Genomic DNA, 24,944 nt, shown 5'->3' with positions numbered 1-24,944 from the left:
CCCATCCCTCTTCGAAGGCGCTGACGGCACTGGACCACTGCCAGTTGGTATGGTAATTTATGGTGAGTTCTGCCATGCACTCCGTAGGACGAACCTTCGACTTCGACTTATCATTCAGTAGCAGTAAGCCCGGCTCCTTTGGCTGTCCACGCAAGTACACGAACGAGTCCGAGGCACATGATGCGAGAAATGATACAAGAGAACGTGAAAACAATACAATTATGTATTGTAAAACGAGTCATCATCGGGAAGATGTCGGAATGCTTTGCATTCATCCGCGTACAGATACCTAAGCAACCTTGACTTTTGTTTCTTTCTAGCCTTCTAGGGCACACTGGGCTGAGGCCGCAAGTAGCGGGGCTACAATAATTTTTGCAGTAGGGAAAATTGTGAGACACATTGATGTGTTTCTACAAAGCAGGTGAAATTCAGCTTAAGGCGTTCACATTGAATTCACCTCGTTCAAGGTGGCAGGCATACAGTTACCTGCATCGTGCACGGAGCGATACGTAGGTGGAGAAATGCCGACGTATGTGGCGCGATGAAGTTCGCTTTAGTCCATTCTTCACGAGTTAGCGGCGTCGGACGTCACCTCACAAAAGGTACATATGGGCACACTAAAGATTAAAATCCACACAAGCACTCTGTACTGCATTAACACCACGCAGAAGATTTCGTTTTCCCGTTTTCCTTGTTTTATTTGTCGAAGACGCAGGCATTACGTTCTCCGAATATTTGCTGCCACCAGGTCGGGCACTTGCACCGTTCTGGACACTCGTTGCGACCATTGTAGCAACGCTGGAAAGAAGCAAAACGTGAAGCTTTTGAACAACTTGTCAAACGACTTATTCATTATCACTTGTTACTGTATATAAAACGCTGATGTGGATGACAACGCATCGAAAGAAATGAGCTGAGTTGTTTCTTCACCTTCCTCCAGATGCGTTTATCACATCCTTCGATAGTGCCTTCGGCAGACGTCTGATAGCTATAGGAATGGTTTGTTGCTAACGACTACGTGCAACACGCTAACAGTAATTATGGCTTTAAGGACAATAAGGTGCGTAGTGGGTTATGAGTCAGTGGGCGTAATAAAGTAAGAACATAAGAACATGTTGCATGAGTGCAGAATACGAAACAGACGAAACAACGCAGCCGCTAAACACAATTTGTGTTATTCATTTACTTTTATTGAGACTGCGAAAGCACACACATCCGCACTTAAGGTAGCCGGAGGGAGCATATGATGAGGCTAATCACTTATCAGAAAGAGAGGCTGTGCGCAAGTGCAAAAATAAGCGGAGGGATGTTAAAGACTTTTTTTTCTTACTTCAAAACTAACGTACGTAGCACGTACACGCAGTGGCAATAGGGAAATCTGGTAGCGATTCCAAGGAGCGAGATCTTAGTCCATCGTCAACAGCAGAGAAGAGTGACAATGGTAAATGAAGTCAGCAGCTCGATGGAGATTTTTTTAGCTAATTTATTATTTCTTGCGAGAATTTGTTCTCGCGCTCCACAATAGGCGTATTTTCGCGTTTGGGAATGAATCCATGAGCCCGTCACTCTTCTGGAGTACAACCTCACTTTTTTTTTCAATTGAGACGTGGCAGCATCGACGAGCTGATCATTGAGGCCAAGTTTCCCTCTCAGCAAAATAAAAGCAGCACGCAACTGAGCTTTTATATATTCTAACTGTTCACAGTTCTTTAGCCTTGGTTTGGTTGGTAACAACTTTATTGATAGTCATTCAGAGCTTTTGCCGACGGGGCCTTAGGTATCCCACGTGGGGACGTCGAGGTGTTGCCTCGCCGCCGCCTCGCGGGCCTGCTGCACGGCCCAGAGTTGATCGCCGAGGCCGGGGCTGAGCAAGGCAGTGGCCCACCGCGGAGGAAGGGTTCCGGAGTTAGCACCGTGCGGGTTTTCGTGTCCCAAAACATGTGAGTTAAAGTGGCTATCTCGGTGTGACAGACCTCGCATATATTTGTCGGATATGTACCGGGGTAGAGTCTGTGGTATTGTGCCAGGTTATGGTACGTTAGCGTCTGCAGTTGTCTGAAGGCCACCGCCTGCGCCCTGTCTATAGCTTGTCGCTGGGCGCCGGGAACGTTCGGCGGGTCAGGCAGAGGGCCTTGATAATTTCGTTGTAGCTCTCCAAGCAGGCTTCGCTGTTGTCCGTAGTATTTTTATGGCCTGGCGATGGGTCGTCTGCCTATGATTTTCCAATTAGTAAATATGTAATCATTTAAAGTTCTCGGTCCTTCGTCTGTTTGAACGCCTTATGCTTTGGTTCTTTTTTATGGCATACCGTCTATTGCATATTTATTCGAATATAGGCATTTACAGAATTAGAGAATTTCGTTCAATGCTGTCTAAAATGGCAAAATGGCTTGTCGCTAACTGAGTCAGCACCAAAAGACATTACTTGCCGCAAACGCACAGTACTACACTTGACTGTAACAGTGCGCCATTTCTGTTGCATTGAATGACGCACAGTGCGTCTTTGTCTGAATTCAAAGACAGTCAATGTCTTTTCAAAGATCGTTTTCGTCGACATGTTCGCTCCTAGCCCGCCGTGTCAGAGCAATGCATTTACAGTTAGTACAGGTAAGTGCGTGGATGGCGCTGGACATTGGCTGGACATTTGTACAACAGGCATCATTTGCTCTTTGTGGCCGTTGTCGTTTACGGTTATCTTGGTTTGCTTGCAGACGAGAAATTTTTTTTCTTTTTTGTCCTTCCGTATTTGAGAGCTTGGATTAGACTGAAAGGTGGCCTAAATTGGAGCAAATGCAGTATTTGACTTATCATTTCAGGCTCCTCTGGCAGAGCTAAGTTCATGCAAGACAGCGTTAAAGCTGGCTAATGAGACAATGGCATTATTCGTGGCTTCCCTACGGCTATTTGATCCAACCCGCCTATGTTCGTGGGAGAGCCTATGGCTGTTATTTTATACTGCTTTTGAAATGACGCCAGTTTGCTCCTAATGACCTGTCAAATTTGTCATTATATGCCGGATGTCTTTGTGATGATTACCAGAAAAAAAAAAGACGGCTGGTGCCAGATAGCACAATCGTAGTTTTTGAGCTCAATTATTCGAAAAGGCGCTTCCACGAGAAATAGAAATGCGCAATTGACCAATTTTCAAATCAGGCTATATCTAACCATTTTACGCCACATAATGCAATTTGCGAATCGTAGCTGGTGAAATGGCAAGGCAAATCTTCTTGGAACGACTTGTGATTATGACAATATTTTCAAGATATACGCGGTGAAATTTGTGGCAAGAATGAACTGTTGTCCAAGTATTCTATTTCACGAAATGGCCTTTTTATGATCTGAAGCTCAAAAGATAAGTTGGACACCAATGCATATTGTCCAACTATTTGGGCACGCATATCTCTAAACTACATGTCCACTTCAGAATTATTTTCAAGTGGGTATGACTCTCTAACTCCCGGGCTACAATTTGTAAATTGCGATATTATGCCGTTAAGTAATTAGAATAAATGCCGTATAACGAAATTATGTTGATTTGTCGATGATGTGTTTCGGTTTCTTTAAACAAAATAACGCCCGCCATTTAGGATAATCCAGCTCAAGAGTTGGAATTGTGCTACATACCATGGAACATTCAAAAATTCTTTTAATGATAAGAAGTACACCCTAATATACGAATGCAGAGCGGTGAATACACATGTAAGAGGTAGCCTCTAGTCTTTTGTGCATTGCAGATGACTGTGCTTGCGCGACTTGTTTTGCGAAGGACCTCGGCCTTCAATAAAACTGAGTTGTTGGTAGCGACTTCGTTTATTCGCATCTATTTTCGGTACTGTGTGCCGGCGCTCTGTGTTTTCACTTTCTTTCTAGAGTGTTTCGCATTGTATGGAAACGTGGTAATATTTTGTGACAATTTTTTATTATTCTTTTGGCAGCGTGGTCTAAGACGCTTAGGCAAAGGTTACTGCGCGGTTGTCAGCAGAACGCCGTGGTTTTGCTCTTCACTCAAAGACCCACTTCATATTGAGATGTTATCATTTCATTCCATTTTACAAAAGCGGCCAAGCTTTTTTTTTGTTTAACAAAGTAATAAATAAGTTAAAATTCATGTACTCAAGTTTTGCTTGCAAAGATATTTTGTGATGTGCAGGTGCCTTGAAAGCAATGAAAAGAAAATTGAACTTCAATAAAGAGAGGAACAGAAGCACAATGACAGGACGGGTAAATAATTTCTACAATACATGGCTCATGTCTGTGTTTCTCGCAGCCTAGAAGTGAATAGCTTCGATTCTTTCTTGCAAGAGGACATTGCTATTGACAGCACTGTTTGACCTAGAATTCGGAAGAATGCGCACTTTTATAGGTATTTTGAGTTCGCAATCCAGAGAAGTCTAAGGACTCGCTGTTTTAGAGATTTTTCTAATGGCGCATCAAAAATGTGGTTTTCTATAAATGGGCTATGAACGTCGGCTTACTTGCGGCCAAAATGCCATATGAAACGTAGACAATTCCGGTGAGTATCATATTTAAAAGATTTAACTCGATGGAATGAGAATGCTGCAATTTGCGTCTACAGTAAGAAGCATTTGGGTGCGACCTGTCGAAGAAGGATTAAGATAATGAATTTAGCTGAAATTGATGAGTGGGGTGGCTATTCCTCAGAATAAAGTGAGAAAAGAGCTACGATGGCAAAATGGGCTAGTGCGGTTGGTTATAGTAGCCCGGGGGGAAGAACATTAGCGTGAAGTATGGAAATCTCTAATCAGAGAACGATGTACAGGTGAACCAGAAGTACTGTTCCTTTGACGCATGTTTGTTTTTGACATAAGCATTGAAAAATGTCTGCCTTATGTACAGTGGGGGCAAATGCTTGGGGACCGCATCCATGGCTGAATTTAACCATAAACATCTATGCAAAATTTATCCGAGTACTGCCCACTGAATTTCATCGCTAGAGAATCGTATAGTGATCGGCTTGGTTTCGGTTTCGTCCATGCTAAATTCGGCAAAATTCGGCGTCATTTCGGTGGGCGCGGATCGCAAGCGTTTGTTCCCGATTGTAGCACTGTGGTGAGCGCAAGTATAATTTCAGTTGCAGTTTCTATGATCAACTTGCGTCGTCAGCCCACTTGACTTTGGTTATTAGCTTTATTGCGAAGACGTAAAGTGGGTCGGAAGTCACATGACTGCAGAAAAATTAGGTCTCAAGAGAGATCGAAGAGTACTCACGTAGTGCCGGCAATAAGTCATGTAATTCCTCTCCAGTATATCAGATTGCTTTCCCTCCAAATTGCGCGCGAACTTGGAACTGAAATGTTTTGGAAGCTTGCTATCCCATTGCGCCTGCTGAACGCTTTCTGTAGACAGAACCATGTACCATAAGCCCAATCGCAGAATGTATGCAAAAACCAGTTGTCCGGGCAACATCGGTATTCCAGAGATTTCAGCAGTCGCATAGACTTCAATAGCGCAAAGAAAACTTTGTTAAAAATGCGACCATATTTCTTGCCTTTGTGAGTGATCGCATATCACTACACTGGAGTTCCTCTATTGTCATTGGACCTTTCTCTATTAAATCTCTTATTTCTCTAGACCTTCAGGAGTTAGAAGATCAAGACAATAGAACCTGAATTAAGGAGATGAAATGGGGTTTACGTCATTCTAAAGAAGATGTATGTCCATTTAAACTGCTCCAGCTGGTTGGAGCTGTCTTATGTAGCATTCGTTTTTGGAGGCTGCCAGAGGAACCACAATCGCGATGCATTTTTTACACGCCGTGCTCTCATCTCGCTTGAGAAAGTGATTGTAAAATCTTTTTACTGGAGAAGACAATACGGCAACACATTTTCGTATGGGCGAACAATGAAAAAGACAGACCGAGCGATTGACTTTTGAAATAAAAATTGCCGACGATGGCTAGACCTGCCGTATAAAAGACGTACAAAGTAGAATTGGGAATACGAGTATGCGTGCATGTATAGCGTAAGTTGCATTAACCCATCGGGTTTACTTTTCCAAAGTAATCAAATAAAAGACGGTGCTGCAGCGCGGGGTACCGGATTATTTTCGACCACCTGGGGTTCCTTAACGTGCTCATAAAATATGGAACACGAGGTGTTTCTCATTTTCTCGCATCGGCATCCGTCTTCTGCTGCCAGAAATCGAATCCGAGACCTCGGAAGTAGTAGCAAAAGCACGCCGCAGCCACTGCTGACTCCACTGCGGCGAGTTCTGGCATAAGTTTTGAATTTAAAGTTACGCCTGTTCTTTCTCAATAACTGACGGTGGTTTGCTTCTAAACCATGTGTAGCAGGCTTCTAAAATATACAACGTTCCCACTTCCGATGTTTGGTTAAATCGAGAAATCGCAATCAATAACGGCAGCCACTTCGTAACCCCACAAAGCCCATACACATTTCCACATGAAAGAAAATTTGCACCGCATATTTATCTTTTATGTTTTTGTCATGGAGAGTGCCTTCGCAAATAAAAAAATTAAATGTTATATAATTAGTTTTGTAAGGTATTATTAAGTAATTGATTTTTCTCGGAGTATACACAACTGACACTTCACTCCAGCATATATGAAGCCGCTATTGGCTTCATGTTGTTAGCACTTCAATGACAATATTAAGGTATCAGACTCAACGTATTAAAGTGGTACGTAGTATGTTGGGCGTTGCGGCGTTAAGAAGAAGCTTCAGCTTAGGTGATCCTATCTAAATACATGTAAAAGGAGAATTTGTTTTTCTAGGCAACCACTGGACCGAATTTCACGACTTTCGTAGCATTTAAAAGGAAAGCTCAAAATCTAGTGACTGTTGGTTTCGAATTTTTGATTTAAGTTGTCAATGCTTTATTTAAAATAAGCAGAAATCGCAAATTTTCAGAAAACGAAACTATGAGGTTTACAAATTTGTAACCCAGCAATGAAAAATGATATCACAATTATGTGAATTGCATCTAATAGTACATATAAAGCGCACAAAAGTGATATATTACACTTGAATATCAAAAAATTAGTAATAGGGAAATACAGGTTTTGCAGAACCCTTGTACACAACGTAACGAATTCACCTAAGATAAACATTCACATATCGGCCCGCTTTTAATGATCTAATGGCACCCCGATATCTGTTCTTGATGCAAAGCTATTAATTTGTTAACTTCGTGCTTCTATGTTTTTCAAACTTTCAAATTTTTGAAAATTCCTTTATCAAAATTCATGCCCTAAATCGAAATTCAGCTTCAAACAGTCACTACAATTTAACTTTCTCTCCCAAATGCCACAAATTTCATTAAAACCGGCATAGGAGTTATCTCAGGAAACCGTTTCTGCGTTTTACATGTATTTGAATAGGCCGCGTCGAAGTTGGGCCCGAGCTAAAGCTTCCTATTAAGTTAAACATATTACTTCTTGCCTGAGTTAGAAATACCCTCGTATGCGCGTACATAATTATTTCAGCTAAAAAAAAAAACACGGCTGTGGACTAGTGCTGATGTGGGATGACAATGGCTTTTTGATTTTACTCATTTCTTGTATATTCTTCACTTACACTTGACAAAGAACGTAGGTTTCTTTTTGCAAACATTAAGTGATGTCAGAGGAAACTACCTGAAACAATCAACCTGAACTGGGTGGTATATTTTTCGAACGAAAAAGCATATTGTGTGATCAGCGTGTATGCTACATGTGCCCTTGTGGAGCGGTGGATGTATGCAACTCAAGGACATGCAGAATAAGGCACTGAATTAGTGGCAAATGATGGCACACCGTCTTCTCTGCCGCGTCTTCATCAGCATATTCCCGACTTAGATTGCTGAGCCTATGGTCTTACGCTTTTTTTTTTTACTTTACTCTATTCACTGGCACTTCTGTCACTATGGCCTACATGTCGTATTTTTGTACTTCAGTAACCTAACATGCCTGTTGACGGATGGGTGACGTTGGTGACGGTGGCGGCCCAAAGAAGGACGCGGTTTTGGGAAGGAATAAACGCGACAGGAGCTTGTCACGTCTACCTATCCTCTACGTCTATGTCGTTTTTCGCGTTGTTTATTCGTCTCCACGACGCTTCCCCAACGCGGGCAGCCTGTCACAATTGTCGACCACACCTGGTCCAAGAAGGTGCGGATGCGATCAAAATCTGTGGCATTTTTTCACAGCGCACGAGCTTCTATAAGCGTCAACACAAATGATGTCGCCTCTTAGAATTGTAAAAAGAACGGCCACTGCTCAAAGGAGAAGGGGGGAGGGGAGAGAGGGGGAGTGGGCTTGTGCTTCATTATCAATCTTTCAGTGTATCTGGTGGTGTTGTATGCGATAACAATGGCAGTAACAGAAATCTCCAGCTGCGACAAACTGGCAGCCATGGTGAGTCAACTTGGGCTTATTTAATGTGTCCTTATGGCTTCTAAAATGTATTTGAGTGCCCTTTTTTATTTATTCTTTATCTTGAAATTAGTTTACTGTGGCATTGCGAAATGCATGAGCAGTTTTTGTGTAACCGCACCATGTGATACAATTTAAGGATGACCCTTGTGTTACTGCTTTCGTTTCGCAGTAGAGAGCGGGTGGCGTTGACCTTCATGCTCCCAATTAACATTTGAAGCTGTTTTTTTGTACGGAGAAATTTTTAAAGTTAATAGTTTGCGTCTGGTGCTGCTTACTTGGATGAACTTCAGAATTATGAATGCAGGTTTACTGGTTTAGATAGTCTAGCAAAAGACTGGGGTGTACGTTTTGAGTCACTTTTCTCAGCTGCTTAGGCAACCTTTCGGCAGTTGTTCCAGTACGTAAAACACCTGAGCGCGTTATTTCTGTTTCGCGAGAGAGCCGTTACTGCAGGTCCTATATGAGACCTGCGACAATATGCATTGTGCATTGTCTTCGTTCGCACATGTTGCACAGGAGTGACCTTCACGACAAACGCGAGGCGTAGAGTTCGAGTTTTAACCATGCCTAAACAGAGGCTTTTCCCTAAGTTTATTTGACTCACGAATGACGTCAGAACGTTGGCCAACGAGAAAAATTCTATGGTAAAAGCTCTTAATGGAACCGACTTGCGAGTCGGTCACTTTTAAATATGGCGCAAGCCGCGCGTCCTTATGACTGCCCGCTTGTGCAGCGCCATCTGGATATTGCCTTTGTCCTCATTTTATTGCGTAGACAATCAGCGCACACGAACAAATGTGCACTCGCATACGCGTTCGAAAAACAAAACTCGAGCAGGTCGCAAAGGCGAGTGGTGAGGATTTTTAGGAGTTGCTCTTTTGTAGACGGGGCAATCAAACACTTGACAAGCGTTGGTGACTACCCGAACACTACGCTTCGCACTTTCACTCGGCAATGCAGATGGCCCGGCACTCCTGTTCAGAGCGGAAGTTGTTCAGGTTTCCTCCACAGCCCGAGTAGTAGAAGGGGAAGCAGTGGTTCTTCTCGGAGCTGTAGTAGTAGCGCACAGACCATGACTGGCACGGCCCTTGGTCCACAGCTGTACGACAGTACATGTGATAGTTCACTGTAAAAAAAAAGAATATCGAGATTTATTTGTCGTCCACCGACCACAGTGCAGTGCGCTGCATCTCTGATCAGTGTAAGGCAGCTCTGAACACAGGCAGTTATCCCCTTCCCACCCTCCCACCCACCATGCATTAATAAAAAGAAATAATGGCGCACTGACCCTCGGCAAAAGCAAGAGCTTCGACGTCTGACAACGGTAAATGAATGGTTCTGCGGTAGTGACTACCCGTCCAACGGGCCTACATCGGGTAATACTGGAATTATGGATTACCGTTTTGTAAGCACGACGTAATGGCACAAGTTCCATATTGTAGGATTTGTAGGATATTGTTGCATATTGTAGGAATCTGTAGGATTAGTTGCTGTAGATATTTGCACTCTTCTCTTGTTTTATTTCTTTATCCGATGGCAACTTTGTCATTGTTGTCCTTTCCAGATGGGCAACGTTATTGGCACTTGCAGTTTTGTTATCACCCTATACGAAGTGACAGCAGAGACACTAAAGAGGCAGACCAAGCTAATCCATATTCGTAAATTACACATCTGGTATAACGAGATGGACAATCTCGCCGCGTGTAGGCATATAGTGATATAGGAGAGGGTGCAATGACAAACGACAGGTGACGACGGGGTCTTGAAGTTCCCACACCAGCTGTCACAGATGCCGTGAATATGAACAGCATTTGGGCAGGACTAATTATAGTTTTGTTCACAAACAAGGAAATGCTCAACCTAGAGGATCTTGAGAACTTTAACCGCGCATAGACCGCTCAAGTATGCAAAAATAGATAGCAGAAGGATTGCGAAACACGCGACACATTAAAGGACAAACGAAGGGTCCCTCTTCACGCCCTCACTGCGCGCCCTCAGTAGGCTTGTTCGACAAAGAGCTCAATTATCTGACAAGAGCGGACATGGTTGTGCGCTCGGGTGTGCGCTCGACGCGTTGATCATTTGTCATTGTGGTAACGGAGTTTAACTACTGGCGCATCGTCACGTACACATGTTCGTGAAAATAAACACTGGTTTTCCGTTCGAGCCATTGTGTTGTCTTTCCTTGTCCCGTCGTTTAGCCCTCCTCGAAATAAGATGCAGAGATAGTGTGCATGCCTGACGTAACACTGACGCTGCCGGCGCTGATGCTTGCACGCGGTTTTCAAGAAAGGAACTGTAGGCCTAGGTTTTTTCCTACGGGTCAGCACTCTGCCAAATAATGAAAACAGAATCCTAAAAAAAGTTCTGTCCGATTTCAAACAATTTTATATTACTTTTAGTGCAATTCTGATATGTTGGACCTCCGTACGCACACATGACTTAGTCGATGAGTTTCCTTGCTTGTCGTGCGTATGAGTAATTGAATAAAGTATGCACAGTTTATAAGGAATGATATTGCTCAAAGCAAAACAACACCTGACATGCTTTTATATCACGCTTCATGCGATGCGGTATCTGGTGGTATCAGATATACAAAAGTGAAAGCCGTCATTTGTGCGAACAATTCTTGCAGCAATTACCTGTGAAAGGCGAACCACTAATGGGTCGGATGCTACCACATTTCGCGAGTTACGTGCATGCTTCGAGCGCGTTATCACTGGAAACTGTGACTTGCATTACGAGACTGTTGTTTACCAGCGTGATATACTCCGTATGGCAACGGAAATCTGCGATCATCAATGAGTATGTAAAGAGGAAATACTTCACTCGCATTAAGATTGCTCTGAAGCGCTTGAAAATTGAGGTAGAATTCTAACTACGGTAGACCATGCTTTAGAATTGAATCGAATTGGATTGAATTAAAGAACTACAGAAGATATGTTCATTAGGTATAATATAAAGGCTGCGTGAAGGTATGATATAAACATTGCAAAGTGTAAAGATAGCGCATGGGCTCGGCGGTAATCCACATGTTCAGTGAACATTTAATGAAAGGGGAAAATTCTCATCCACCTCACAGCAGCCCAAAGCTGCCAAGAAACCCCGCGCGCGTCTTGCAGAAGGAAAGCTTGCTATTGTAAAAAAGAAAAACAAAATACGAATTTGCCTTGGTTTCGAGATATAACCCGAGATCAGGTTCCCTATCATATGGGAGATCACACATGGAAGCAGACCAAACAAAAGTTGAAGAACAGTACTTCTTGAACACAAAATACGTAAAATTCCGGTAAGTGAACAGATAGCCAGAGTGGGGCGGAGCTATTCCACCGCACGCACTGCATTCGCGGTAAAACCGCAAATATGGCGTGCACAGGGGGAGGCACCCCCCCACTCCTTCCTGTCGAACACACCCCCTGTCCGCGGAAAAAAAAAAGCAAAAACAGCAGGCTTACGTGGCCAGCAGGTCTTCATGCATTTTTGTCGGCTCCGGAAGTTGTTTCCGCTACCTCCACATCCGCTGTATTCGTACCGAAAACACTGTCCGACTCCCCAGTGGAAGTAATACCGGAAGAGCCTTCCATTGCAGGGCCCAGCCTCCGGCACCACGAAGCAGTTTGGTTCGTTACTGGTGCTGTTTCTTGCAGCCGCGGTCGGTTCTGCGTTTGCTACCCCTCCTTGAGCTCTTGTCGTACCTGTTGGAAATTAAGAAGAGAAAAGAACACGGCTTCTAGAACTTCGCGAACCAACAGGCATTATTAGCAAGAGTGTCATATACAGACTTGCTGAGAGCATTTGCTGAGAATGTCTTGTAGTCTGGTAAAACCATTGTTAGAAAATCAACGGGCCACTCACAATAGTGACAGAAAAATGCCGTCTCGAGATCTGCACAGATCCCTTGTTCACAATGGGAAGCTGTCTACGCAGAACGTTCGTAGGTAGGCTTGAGCACAAGTCACAACATTCAAAAGTGCACATGATTGAGTGTAGAGCACTGCACGGGCTCGGGCTAACCCGAAAGCCCAGGCCGGGCCGGCTAGGGCAGTTTTTTCACGGGCTCGGGCCGGGCTCGGGCCCGGCATTTGCTTTTTAACCCGGGCCCGGACCGGGCTTGGACTTTTTAGTAGTGTGCATGTAACGTGCAGTGAGTTATCCTCGCGCGTCTCGACTCTGAAAAATCTGTTGCCCCGGTGCAGCTGGAAGCTAGCAGTGCTACTCCTGCGCACTTCCCTTTTCTTCTTCTGCCGTATTTTGCGCTGTTGGAACAGAATGCAAAAGACCAGAAAGACCGAAGTCGGCTCAAACCAAAGGATGCCATTGTATTCCTTACCTAAATCAATGTAATTAATGCTTTCAGCGCGGTGCAAGCGCGTTCACGACTTGCTGATTCTTCAAAGGCGAATTGGTAAAACGATGGCTGAGATATGGGACAGCGTCCATCCATGATTGCACGCATGTTCTGAACCGGCCGCCTAGCAGCAGCGCATTACGCTGCACCATGGACAATCGAGAAACTTTCTTTCTACATTTACTCCATCCATGCGCTGCGCTCAGGACCGGTCATGGCTGCGCTTCGGATATAGTGTACTACAATACGGTTGAGTCGGACGAGCGGCTGGGGCAGCGCATGCTTTCCAGTGAGGCGCCCGACGTGGAAAAATACTGTGGCGGCACTGCGATAGAAGTGGATTGGGCTGCATCAAGGTCGCGCCGTTGGAAACTGCTGGCGATACTGCTCGGCAGGGTCATTCGTAACTACTTCGCGCGCTGGTATTTGCGTTCAGACCGCTCAAATGGTGTTCATAATTGCATACGACATGTATTTATGCCTTAAGAATAAATTCCTTTCATTCTCTTCCTTATTTTAGTTTTTTAATACCGCTCGGTGATCTTTTTCGGTCTCGGACCGGGTTCGGGCCGGGTTCGGGCCGGTTCGAGTCGAGCTCGAGCCGGGCTCGGGCCTAAGGTAAAGGGGTGGCGGGCCGGGCCGGGCGGGTAACGTACATTTTTTCCGGGCCCAGGCCGGGCCCGGGTCTCGCCATAAAACTTTTGGTCGAGCTCGGGCGGGCAGCCCAACGTAAAAACGGGCCCGGGCCGGGCCCGGGCTGAAAAAATCGGCCCGTGCAACGCTCTAATTGAGTGTGCCAGACGATAGGTTGATTTGGTTACTTGTGATCTAAACGTGAATTTGTTTGGCTATGATCAAGTACCTGCTCATTTCTTTACTGAGACGTTTTCTGTGTTCATGTGCGCAACTAAGACAATTGGCAGTGCTGGCTTTCCCGGGAAAGCTAGTATACCGGGAAGCCGTCAGTGCAAGCAGGCATCATTAATATATCAGCGCCACTATTTCCCCTTTTGACATTATTAGTGTGTATTTGTAGTAAATGTTGGAGCTTATTTGTTATTTAAACGTTTTGTACCGGGCAACTGAACGAAACAATATAGAACAATGTTTTTCTGATCCGCTTCCCTTTTCCCTTCTCTGGCTTCAACCAGCAGCACAGAACGTGCATTTGGAACGCAGAGAGCAGCTGCAGAAGAGATCAGCCTCACTAGTTTTCCAATTGCGGCCAGTACGGCACGTGAATTGTTTGTGTTCAATTTCCTTATAGGCATATACTCACCGAATGGCAAAACCGCGAAATGGGCAGTTACACTAAAATAGCACTAGCTTCAGCACTTAGGTATAAGTATAGATATTACTGAAACTCTTGAAGTACTATCGAATATCCAAGCGAGCTCTCTGAACGTGTTGTTTTATATTTCTTAATTTAGTGCTTAGCGTAGCAACAGGGGAAATTAGCACACAGAGTGATTGCTAACATAATGAAACGATGATTACATTGGAGTCTGTGGATGAGGCAGATGATTTAGCTTGAAGCTATGTTTACTTCCGCGAAAACGTTGACGCATGTGTAATGATTTGAATATGATAGCTGTAAATTACGCAGGAAGTGGTTAGGCATCTGAAGGCTTGTCTAGATACGAATATTTCCGAGTACGCGAGGAGGCGGCTTACCTTTACAGGGATAGACACAACTTAATTGTTGAATGTGTATATGTTAATATACCTAAATATGCGTACTTGCACCGATATGTGTACAGCTGTCTTGAATGGTCTTTATTTTAACGAACACGAAAAATTGTGCAGTACGTTTTGTCGCGCATACGTACAGTCTCCAGGAGAGCATCAATCGCTAAAACTGTGTGTGGTACTTTGTACAATACGTCGCTATAGGATCACCAAATTTAACCTTTTTCATTAACTGTGCTCAGGCCTCAGTCATTTACGCGCGATAGCTTCTATAAGCACCCAACGACACATATCGGGGCTTTTTCAGCTCGCGTAGTAAACATCGTTTACGCAGTTTGACCAACAGCTTCGACCATTCATTTGTACCATTCAGCATTGCAGTATGGAACAAGTCATCCGACAGACGGTCCACCGCAATATCGCCAACCGGATGTACCCGACACCCGCCGTGCTCTATGACGATTCGCGTTCACCAACTTCAGGTGAAAAAAAATTAATTCCACAGCCTTCCGTTACAACGTCTTTGGAAGCCTGCGATGCGTTACCCCTTGAAATGTTGATGAATTGGTGAACTCATTGACACATCTGTGAAAAATGGTTGATGAATGAATGAACCATAGTATTTATACCGTTGATAGAATTGTGAAAAACAATTTGACAAAAAATGTGGGGATCGTGAACGTCATGCATTTGAATACTTAGGAGTGTGACAATATGAGCGTGGTTCATGCAGTGAACTTACCGGTACACGCTAATAACACCAGTATTCCGGCCAAGAGATGTGTGCCTGTGGGAATTATTGTAGTTAGAATGAGGCATATTATTATTATAAGTCTGTAAGCACTGAAAAAGTTTCTCATACCACATAAATTTCGTGAAGAATTAAACGGTCATTAAGTGTATGAGAAAACTTCAATATCTAAATTCTGAATACATAGAAAGGAATAAATTGTTTTTCTCTCAATCTACTACACCAAATCACTAAGAAAATTAGGTTACCTGCGTCGTACAGTATCCAACTCTCCCAAAGATACTAAGCTACTTTTATATAAATCGCCAATCCGTCCTGTTGTTGACTACGCATCTGTCATTTGGAACCCTTATAAACAGTGGGAGATTAACAGACTGGAAGCATTTCAGAAAAAAAGCTGTAAGATTTATATGTCACCGTTATGGTCGCGACTTTTCACCCCTTCTGCACTTCGTTCCTTGAATGTAACTTCGCTCTATTCACTTCGCCACATCGCATCATTAGGTTTCTTGCACATCATCGTCAATTATTCGGTTAGACTTTCAGCAAAGAACTATGCCAACCATGCGCCAGTGTCATCGATGAAGACGACGTCACAACCTAAACTTGCTGCCACACTTTGCACGCACTAACGTGTTTAAATTCAGCCTTTTCCCTCCTTCCATAGAAGACTGGAATTCTCTACCTGGGTCTATTCCCTCATGCCCATACCAAAGTTTTGTGTCCGCCATCTACGATGTATGGTCTTGGCACATCATCCTTATTACTGTATGGTATTTGGCTACGTATATTTCCCTCTGTTAACACACTCCTGCTATAGCACTCATTGCGCTGCAGTATGTACAAATAAATAAATAAATAAATAAATAAATAAATAAATAAATAAATAAATAAATAAATAAATAAATAAATAAATAAATAAATAAATAAATAATAAATAAATAAATAAATAAATAAATAAATAAATAAATAAATAAATAAATAAATAAATTGCTGCGGTGACATGAATATAAATGTAGAAGTTAGACTTAAGCGATTACACGAAATAATTTTATTTGGGCTAATTATGTTTTTTATAAAATATTTTAAAGATTGCCAAATAAAAGTAAAAATATAACTGAAGCACCTAGTACACACCACTCTAACCCCAGAATAAAAATGCCACCATTGTGTGAACTACATCTTTTGAGCCATCTAAGGAGGACAATCTCGATGCATAAAACTTCACCTGAAACACATCACTAATTTGTGAGTAGGAGATTTGCAATATCGTTGTGAGCATTGTGCTATTTCACGTAAAGTGTCAATTGAGACATCGGTTTGTCGGATTTAGATGCTATAAAAAATTAAGTTTACTGAGCTGGGATATCTGTATTGGATGCAAAGGAACAGATTTGTAAATTTTCTATTTCATTTTCAATAGAGAACTTTACCAAGTTTCGCAGAAATTTGAAGATGTAAATGTAACTGTGCTTGCTACAATTGGTAGAATCCAGCTTTCTCTCTTAGATGCAACACATTTTATTGATGTCAGTTCAATGGTTGTCCGTGCAGTCATAGCATTTGTGCGTTTTACCTGCATTTAAATAGGGAAATAGGAAGTCGGAATTATCTGTTCGATAAAAGAATTTCACTACCCCCATCATCTTACTTTGCCGTTCACAGTGCCCTTTTACATCACAGGGACACTGTTTCAGATGCTATTTTCTTTCACATTGCGCAAAAATTTAGCCTTCTAGGTGACAACCGCTGTTCATTAAGAGATGTATCGTTACAATGTCGCCAACATGCTATGAAAATAGTAGCCTCTCACGAATGCTGCTCATACTTGTTCTCAAGGCTATCAACGTTTGGAGGAACAATGTCGCTGCTAATGAGCTAGAATAATAAATGAAAAAAGAATTGCAATAAAATTCCTGCTATTCCAGAAATTGATGAGTTGTAGATAGGGAGTTACTTGTTTGAAGCCTTGTTAAATATTTGTTCAGACATATATCTCCGTCGCCGATCATCAGGTAGTATGTGAAAGGAAGCCAAACGAAAGAAACTCTTGAACTACTGGTCCAGACGAGACTTAGACGTGTTACACCGTGGCCTACCATAAGCTTGATGAGGACTGTGCCTAAGCAGAAGCCCGCCGTTTTCTGACACAGCGGCAGCCTTTGAGCCAAGAGGGACATGTTCTTTCGTAAGTGTTTGACTTAATAGTTCAGCGGAAACCCGCTAGGTGGAGAGAAGTTTTGGCTTTATTCGGCCGTTTCTATTTTCATTCATAGCTTCGAGCAGTACTTTCGAACCTACTCCGTCGGCGCATAAGAGGTTGATGTTCTAAGTATTTCGTGGTGATTTACAATACAGAAATGAGGAATTATGAATTTAACGAAAGGCGTTAGGATTAATAGCAATCCAACGAAATGACTCCTTCACGAAACTGTCTAAAAAGAACACGTATGACTTTATAGGGGCAGCAGGTTTCAAAGATAGGCCACAATATCCCGACAATAACTAAAATTTCGTGACACCAATCACTGACACACCACAGAACAGGTAACTTCACAAGATCGATCCAGAATTTAGGGATGTGAGGTAGGGGAGATCGAATGCGTTCTACGTGAGCGAACAGTGAAATATCTAGCCTATAAGAGCTTCATTGTTGCCGCACCCATGTCTGACATTTAAGCAAACACTTCGGTATTGCAAACGCTAGAAATATTGGGAATGATTCTGCTCGTGAAATAGGACTTGAAATTTATTGTAAATCCGTAAAACAATATGAAAACAGCAAGCTGTGCATGCCGCCGCTATAATAGACAAAACGAAGATGCGAGTGAGCAAAAGAGCTTGAGGCCAACGTTAACGATGATCGAAACAATCATGTGGGAGGCAAGGCCTTCCACGTCACGACGACGTTATAACAACCTAAGCAGAGACGACTTCTGCAATGAGCAAACCGAAAGTGGTGCGACAACAGCAGGGACAATTTTTTATAACAATGTGGCCAAGTAACCGCCCCTTCCTCCTTTTACGTCACTGCGACGTCATAAGTTGCCTATGCCACCGAACTATTGTGTGCGGTAACTGTGTTGCAAAAGGCATACAACGACGGTGAAGATGGCAGCCCCTGGAGTGCGCTGAAAATTTTGCACCGACATTTCGACGCCCATTTATAGAGAAGTTAGTGCCTAAGAGCAGCCGTGGCAGCATAATTTGCACTAACGGAGCTCGCAAAAATAAAGGTTGCCATGGCTACAGCAACTTCCTCTTACGTGGTGAATAATGTAGTTTGAAACGATGCGAATGTTTATAACCAATGCTCTAGTCTCTCAGGAAATAGGCAATAATAGTGTATTTGCTCCTGACATCGGTTAAATACAGAGACTGATTATTTCACAATTCTTAAACAATACCTTAACGCGGTTAGCATTTTTTAATATTGTTGAGCACTCTGACATTATGTTTCCTGGTCCAAAAAAAGCAACAATCTGATCGATAGGCCTTGTATTTTTTTTGGAAGCTCATAGACTCATTCGTTGGTGAAGAACTTACTGGGCATCGATGAGTTCCGTTTCATAGGGACAATGGTCACAGCTGTTTTCAGTGTCGGCGTGGCATGACAAGGTGACGAGACACCTGTGTTATGCATAAGCAACCAGACGGTCGTGCAGCACATGTTTCAAATAGTTCTTTAAAAGCGAAAGCAGGCGGCCAATTGAGTGAAGCGCTGCAACCTAGACCCTACGGCAGTGTTTACGAAGCATGGGACACGTGAAAACCTGTTCTTTTTTGTTTAAACTGGCTGAAAGCGAAATTATTAGCAAGATTTTCATGTTTTCATAAAGTGGAGAGATATGGAGGGAAGAGTTGTTTTCTTAACTTTTGGAGTACGCCACGTTCACCAACACCTTATCGCATCTCGTTGCCGTTTCCTTATGCTATATGCAGTCAAACGGCTTGGCGAGAGAATATGGAAAATGTCGTGCAATAATGTGATTATTATTTTCCAGTTATAGCGCTGCCAAAAATATATATTGAGAATATGCAGCCCCTCAGGATAAGAAACTTGGGGATGAAGTTTCATCAACTTCATCTAGGATTTGCACGCTGACTCAGAGAGAAAGTGCACTCGCTAAGCACAAAATTTTATGCGTCTCAGCGAAATGACCTCGACAATATCCGCTGACGGGTTTGCAAACGAGCGACGGCGCTCGTGGAAAGGATGTTGCGAAATATGCACCGAAATCACCAAACCTAGCATCTTGTATTACGCTGCAATGCAGAACGAACTGCCTCAGAGATGGCCCTTCTCGGGCTACTTACCGTAACTTGGTATTCCGCCCCCTTTGGATCGGTTTGCGGTGCCGTAGCGGCAGCACCATACTCCTGCGGGGGTCATCGCGGATCCAATCGCGCACCTCCGGGAGAAAAGCGCAAAACACAAAGCGCACAGCTTCCCACGAGCGGAGCGCTGTCCGCTGTTCCAGCAGGGTTGCACCGGCCTGCTCTCATTGTCCTCTTCTGGCGCTCCCTGAAACACCTGCCGCGCCTCATCGCCTGCATCCACAATGGCTTATCGACTTCGATTGCGCATTTACAGTGTTTTGAACTTGGGCAGCAAGTGCTTTGTTCTTTTTTTTTTCAGAGAGAAAACCACGTGTGCTTGCTAAGGTCTGGCCAGGAGAGGTGAAAAAGGTTCAGCATAACCAAAACTATCGTGCTTACTTCTCGCGCTCTGCACTGCACGAGTCGCGCGGGGTTCATCTTTGTTACCCTATAACATTTGTGTGCGCGTTGTGTTTCTTTGTTACCGAATCGGTGCTAAGGCAACTCCTATAGTCATCAGTCTAACGTAAATAGGAAAACTTCATTGAAGTTGCTACCAGTTGCTATAGGTTTCTGAGAGCATATGCGTACAGCTCTGGTGACGCTTTCTGGCTGATAGCGGTTAGCTGTGCATTTCTGGGGTGCTCGTCTTGTTAAGTTCAGCACAATCTCAGCTGAACAGTCTAGTTAGGTTTTCATATTACCACAACGAGCTGGCCAGTGGCGAATGCAAGTGCCAGAAATTAAAAAAAAAGACTGGTGATGTATTTCATTTTGCAATGTGACACATCATGCCAGATGAGGGACGTGAAATTGTTTCCCGGATGTGTTTTAAAAAGCAAAGCTTTAGTTCTTCTTGCAAACTGTACTATTTTGAAACATCTAAATATTGCACAATGGTAATGGTAACAGCACAATGGTAACGTGTTCAAGCTATTTCTAACCTAAGATCCGCATAGCGTCAGTAAGGGAATAGAAAGCCACTTTTGGTAGAATAAAGGCAAAAAAAAAAAGGTCGTGATTGAGCGGGCAAGCGGTTCCTTTTATCCGCTCTCAGAAAGAAATAAACGAGGGTCTGAACTGCGTAATCGACTATCCGATTAAGGATATATTTCACCTATTCTGTGGGAAATATTCAATGTGTCATGTTGGGCAGCATATGTTAGGTATATCACAACAGAAGTTTTGAACACCAAGAAGCGAGTATCTGAAGAATTCACCAAAGAAGAGCAATGCTTATTTCTAAGCTAGCCGTTTACTTAATGGTCAGGGTACAACCACGCTTTACCAAGAAGCTTTGTGCGACGAGCAACGCAGTGAAAATGTCATGTGTTTGTGGCACATAAAGGACCTGAAGGCATCACTGTCGTTGCCGAAACTACATTTATCGAAGCATGTGTCAGGTCAGCCATAGTCGTTTTACTGTCAAGTAGTTAAAGCTGGTTTCAAGGAAGGGGATGTTCCATGTAATGCCCCAACTAAAGTTAAACTACATTGCCCTTGATATCGCCATACAGGTTACCTGTTTGTCAAAAGCGCTCAAGAACAGCTGTGACTCCTTTCCTGATCACTTATTGTTTCGAGCAATGAACAATAAAGCTGCGTTCCCTGGATTCCGAATCTTGGAAAAAGGTGCCTACATTGATCTCCTGCAAACTGGAGATTAAAAAAAAGTACTTTGTTCCCTGAATATCGCTAAGCCTTTTTCCAGTGTATTTTGCGAGGCGATTCTTCTGTCATGAGTAACTTATCGACTATTCTAACAGACATTTATTCTAAAGAATGCATTTCAACCGTTATTTTTCCTACTACGTTGAGTGCGAAGGAAATTTCACTGCTGGAATGTTGAATATACGAACGTCTGCTCCGGTGATTGGGGCTCCATTCCGCACCAATTGGCTGTGAGAGAAGGTGACCATTAAGCGGAAGTATCGGGAACGTGTGCATTGTAACTTTTTTTGAAATCTTTATTTGTTATTTGTTCGCTCGTGTGACACCACATTGAAAATTGCGCGGCGATCACTTTAGATTTAAACACTTGTACTGTGTAGGCTTTATTGCCGTTTCTTGTGAAAGGTTGCCATGTTCGTAGCATTGCTTTTAATGCTGGCGTGATGAAGACAGTGCGAAGTGTACGTGAGTGCGCAAATGATGACTCCTTATATAGTTTTACGCCAAGAAGAGAACTGATTTTAAGCTTTGACGGTGACAAGAACTTTAATTGGTCCTGAGAAACTGTGGCCAAGTGTACGTGAGTGCGCAAATGATGACTCCTTATATAGTTTTACGCCAAGAAACGAACTGATTTTAAGCTTTGGCGTGAGTTTTTCGTGGTCGGCTGTGCGTCTCAGGTGCCCCGCATGTCAAAATAAATGATGCGTCTTGGATGAACATCTATTTTGAAACCGACAACTATTAAGCGTAACTACGCTAGACGATTTTATTGTGCTGCCTCGTTGAGGTAACATTAGTACATGTTAATTGTTTCACCAGCGCTTAATGTTTACCGAAGACGGGTGCTGCGAAAAACTGGTATTGGCGCGTTTAGGCGTGAAGCATGGGATTGATAGGTGTCGACTATAAGTGGAAGACTGTTTTCTAGTCTATATGTTAGACTAGGAGGAAAGTGATAAACATTATTGTTAGCTTTTTATTTGATTGCAGGGCGTTTGATGACGAACTGCTATGTAGCTCCTTCAGGCGCTAATTATGATTAACTACAGACAAATAAGTCTAATTTACGTAATTCTCTTCCAAGGCACTCGACAGTCCAGTGCAAGAAATACAGGGTAGTGGGATGTTGCTTTGTGCATTTTAGAGTGAGTTATCATTATTAGAGTAAATGTCTGTTAATAGATGCGCTCTTCTATGAAATGAATTGAATCATAGGTTCGAGGTAGATAGGATGCCTCAGCTAACGTTAGCCAAGCTGCTCAAAGAAAAGAAATATTAAAAATAAACGTGGCAACAGACGATCTTAATACTTGCGGTATTCGATCGACAAAGCTTTGAAACCCGAACGCCGTAGGTTTTATGATTGTACAGCGGTGAGCACTGTTAGGGTGAACACGCGAGCGCGTGGCCGACGGCACTATCAGCGCCGCGTAACAGCCATCGTTGGAAACATTGCACATGCGCAGCATGTGCTTTGCGAAACACTCTTTCCACCGCGCGCATCACGTCATCGATACGCTTGTTCGTCGTCTGCTAGCCGCATTTTTTGTTCGCTGAGCTGATACCTTCTGCATTTCAAGGTCCATCTGGATTGAAGATTGGCGCGTGAAGGAAAAAAGTGAGTCTAAGAGGGATAATTATTAAACTTTTTATTCAAGAAAATTGCACTTTTGCAATTCAAGTTAAACAAGACCATGAGAACAAATATAAAAACATGAGCAAATCTAATAGCGAGTCATGTGACCACTTACAGCAACGACTGCAGCTATTCTGGACGGTAACGAGTCGTAAAGTGATCGAACATATTCCCGATCGGCTTTCAGCCTTTCCCACTCGTTGCTGACTTGCGCCCACAACTGGTCCGAAGTCGCGGAATAAAGGGGCTTCCTTGCCAAAGAAGCTTTCAGACGGCCCCACACGTTTTCTATCACATTCAGGTCCGCTCCTTTCGGAGGCCATTCCAGTAGCTGCATGTGCTGCTCCGCCTGGAACTCCTTGACAGCCCACGCCGTGTGTATCGGTGACCGGTCCTGTTGGAACAGGTAATCACCGTCTGGGAATAAACTGCTCGCATATGGCAACAGCACATTGTTCAAAATGTTGCAGTATTGTTCCGACGATAAGTGTCCACGTATACGTTGCAGGGGCCTTAAACCATATCTTGAAACAGCACCCCACACGTTCACACTCGATCTCCCACTGGCAGAAACACCTTGCACATTGTCCGGGTCGTTCCTGCGTGGCATTGTGACGTTAACTAAAACAATTGCTTTTCAAAGCAGGAAGTTTGCCTCACCGTGTGCCTGGTAGTCTCCAAACACGCAATCTTTGGTCTTGTCGCGTCGAAAACGTCGACTCATCCGAAAAGATGACGCGACCCCACTCTTCTGATGTCCATGCTTCGTGCAGATCAGCGAACTGCCGTCGTGCGTCCTTGTTTGCCGCCGTTAGTAGTGGCTTCTGCGCTGCGACGCGACTGCGAAGGCCCGCAGTACGCAGGCGACGTCGAACAGTGGTGTCCGAAACGTCCAAATCGAAGTTCTCGCGTATTGCTGGGGCTGGCAAGAAAGGGTTACGAACAGCAGCTGCAACTATGAGGGCGTCTTCATCGTCTGTGGTAGCTTTAGGGCGGGGCGCGCGGGGTGCATCCTGAATGCGACCTTCATACTTGTAGGCTTGAATTATCCTGTTCACAGTCTTCAGGGGCCTATTAACTAAAGCGCCAATATACCGCTGGGAATAACCTTTCAGGGAAAGATCGACAATTGAGCGCCGTTCATCATCGGGAACCCTAGCCATAATACGATCTAACGACAGAATGAATGGCTGCGAAAGATGTTTGGTTGTTTTATATACGGCGTTGCATGCACAACAACTTTGAAGGGAACGAATAGACACGCCCCCATAGATATACAAGTTTTTTTGTCTTGTTCTGTTCAAGCACAGATGTTTAAAGAAATCTTAAAATGCAGGATGCATGGGCTTAGAAAACAAAAATGCGGCTAGCAGACGACGAACAAGTACATTCATGACGTCATGCGCGCGGTGGAACAATTATTTCGCGGAAGCGTGATGCGCATGCGCAATGTTTCCAGTGATGACCGTAACGGGGCGCTGACAGTGCCGTCGGCCACGCGCTCGCGTGTTCACCCTAACAGTGCTCACCGCTGTACATTGCACCGTTTCCTTAATATTGTTTTTCGTTGAACAGCTCGACTAACGTTAGCCGGGGCTCACGGCATACACAATAGAATTATTAGCTGCATGCAATTCGAGAAAAGCTCAATTATTCCATTTTCGTAGAAGTTTGCCGCCAAGGTCCCAGGATCTTTGCTCCCAAGAACTGTCTGTTCTCTAAGCGGCCAAGGACTAGAACGCAGAGCATACCGACGACACCGTTGAGAGTCCTAGGTTGCACACGGACACAGAATGTACACTATAGTTCCATCAGGTCCGCAAAACTGGCATGCGGTGCGGTTGGCCATTGCGAGGAGGAATGAATGAGCGTTTGTGAATGTGACGCCAAGAGACAGGAAGCCCCGTAAAATTGTTTTACGACGGAAAAGCTCTGCTGGCAGGCGAAGTCTCAAGTCAAGGCACAGTGAATACAATCGCGAGTTGGTGAAATCCGGCGGATTCCATTGTCGAAGTGTGATGCGACGAGCAAGTGAGTAAAGTTGCCGCGCTGCATCGCGCTACATCGCTTGTTGGTACGCATTGACCTTGCTGTTGAGCCGAGGATGTAGCTTCACCTGCCCATTCGTTGC

At 43.8% G+C, this 24,944-nt stretch overlaps 1 protein-coding gene across 3 annotated transcripts; it reads right to left on the bottom strand.

Moving 5' to 3' along the window:
- Positions 1–662: 662 nt before the first annotated feature.
- On the bottom strand, positions 663–19,712 carry LOC119457738 (kunitz-type serine protease inhibitor bitisilin-3). Of its 3 annotated transcripts, XM_049670342.1 has the most exons (6): positions 19,501–19,712; positions 18,730–18,813; positions 15,175–15,219; positions 11,851–12,090; positions 9,318–9,521; positions 663–798 (listed from the first exon to the last, which is right to left on the bottom strand). In XM_049670342.1, the coding sequence occupies exons 1-5, from the start codon at positions 19,574–19,576 to the stop codon at positions 9,340–9,342; spliced, it is 627 nt and encodes a 208-aa protein (XP_049526299.1). In that variant the 5' UTR covers positions 19,577–19,712; the 3' UTR covers positions 663–798; positions 9,318–9,339. The 3 variants fall into 3 exon arrangements, with proteins under 3 accessions (XP_049526299.1, XP_037575315.1, XP_037575316.1); XM_037719387.2 differs by lacking the exon at positions 663–798 and having other exon boundaries at positions 8,972–9,521; positions 19,501–19,710; XM_037719388.2 differs by lacking the exons at positions 663–798; positions 18,730–18,813 and having other exon boundaries at positions 8,972–9,521; positions 19,501–19,701.
- Positions 19,713–24,944: the final 5,232 nt, after the last annotated feature.

Source organism: Dermacentor silvarum, chromosome 7, assembly GCF_013339745.2.
Source record: "Dermacentor silvarum isolate Dsil-2018 chromosome 7, BIME_Dsil_1.4, whole genome shotgun sequence".
NCBI lineage: Eukaryota > Metazoa > Arthropoda > Arachnida > Ixodida > Ixodidae > Dermacentor > Dermacentor silvarum.
Note: the sequence above shows the minus strand (reverse complement) of the source record. Positions and strands in the feature narration are given on the sequence as shown.

Bases quoted from the DNA above. Each gene is read 5' to 3' on its own strand.
- LOC119457738 (XM_049670342.1), bottom strand. From the start codon at position 19,576: ATGACCCCCGCAGGAGTATGGTGCTGCCGCTACGGCACCGCAAACCGA. The intron at 15,220-18,729 runs GTAAGTTCTTCA...TAATTCCCACAG, and splicing joins ACGGAACTCATCGATGCCCA to GCACACATCTCTTGGCCGGA. The intron at 9,522-11,850 runs GTAAGCCTGCTG...TTTTTTTTACAG, and splicing joins CATGAAGACCTGCTGGCCAC to TGAACTATCACATGTACTGT.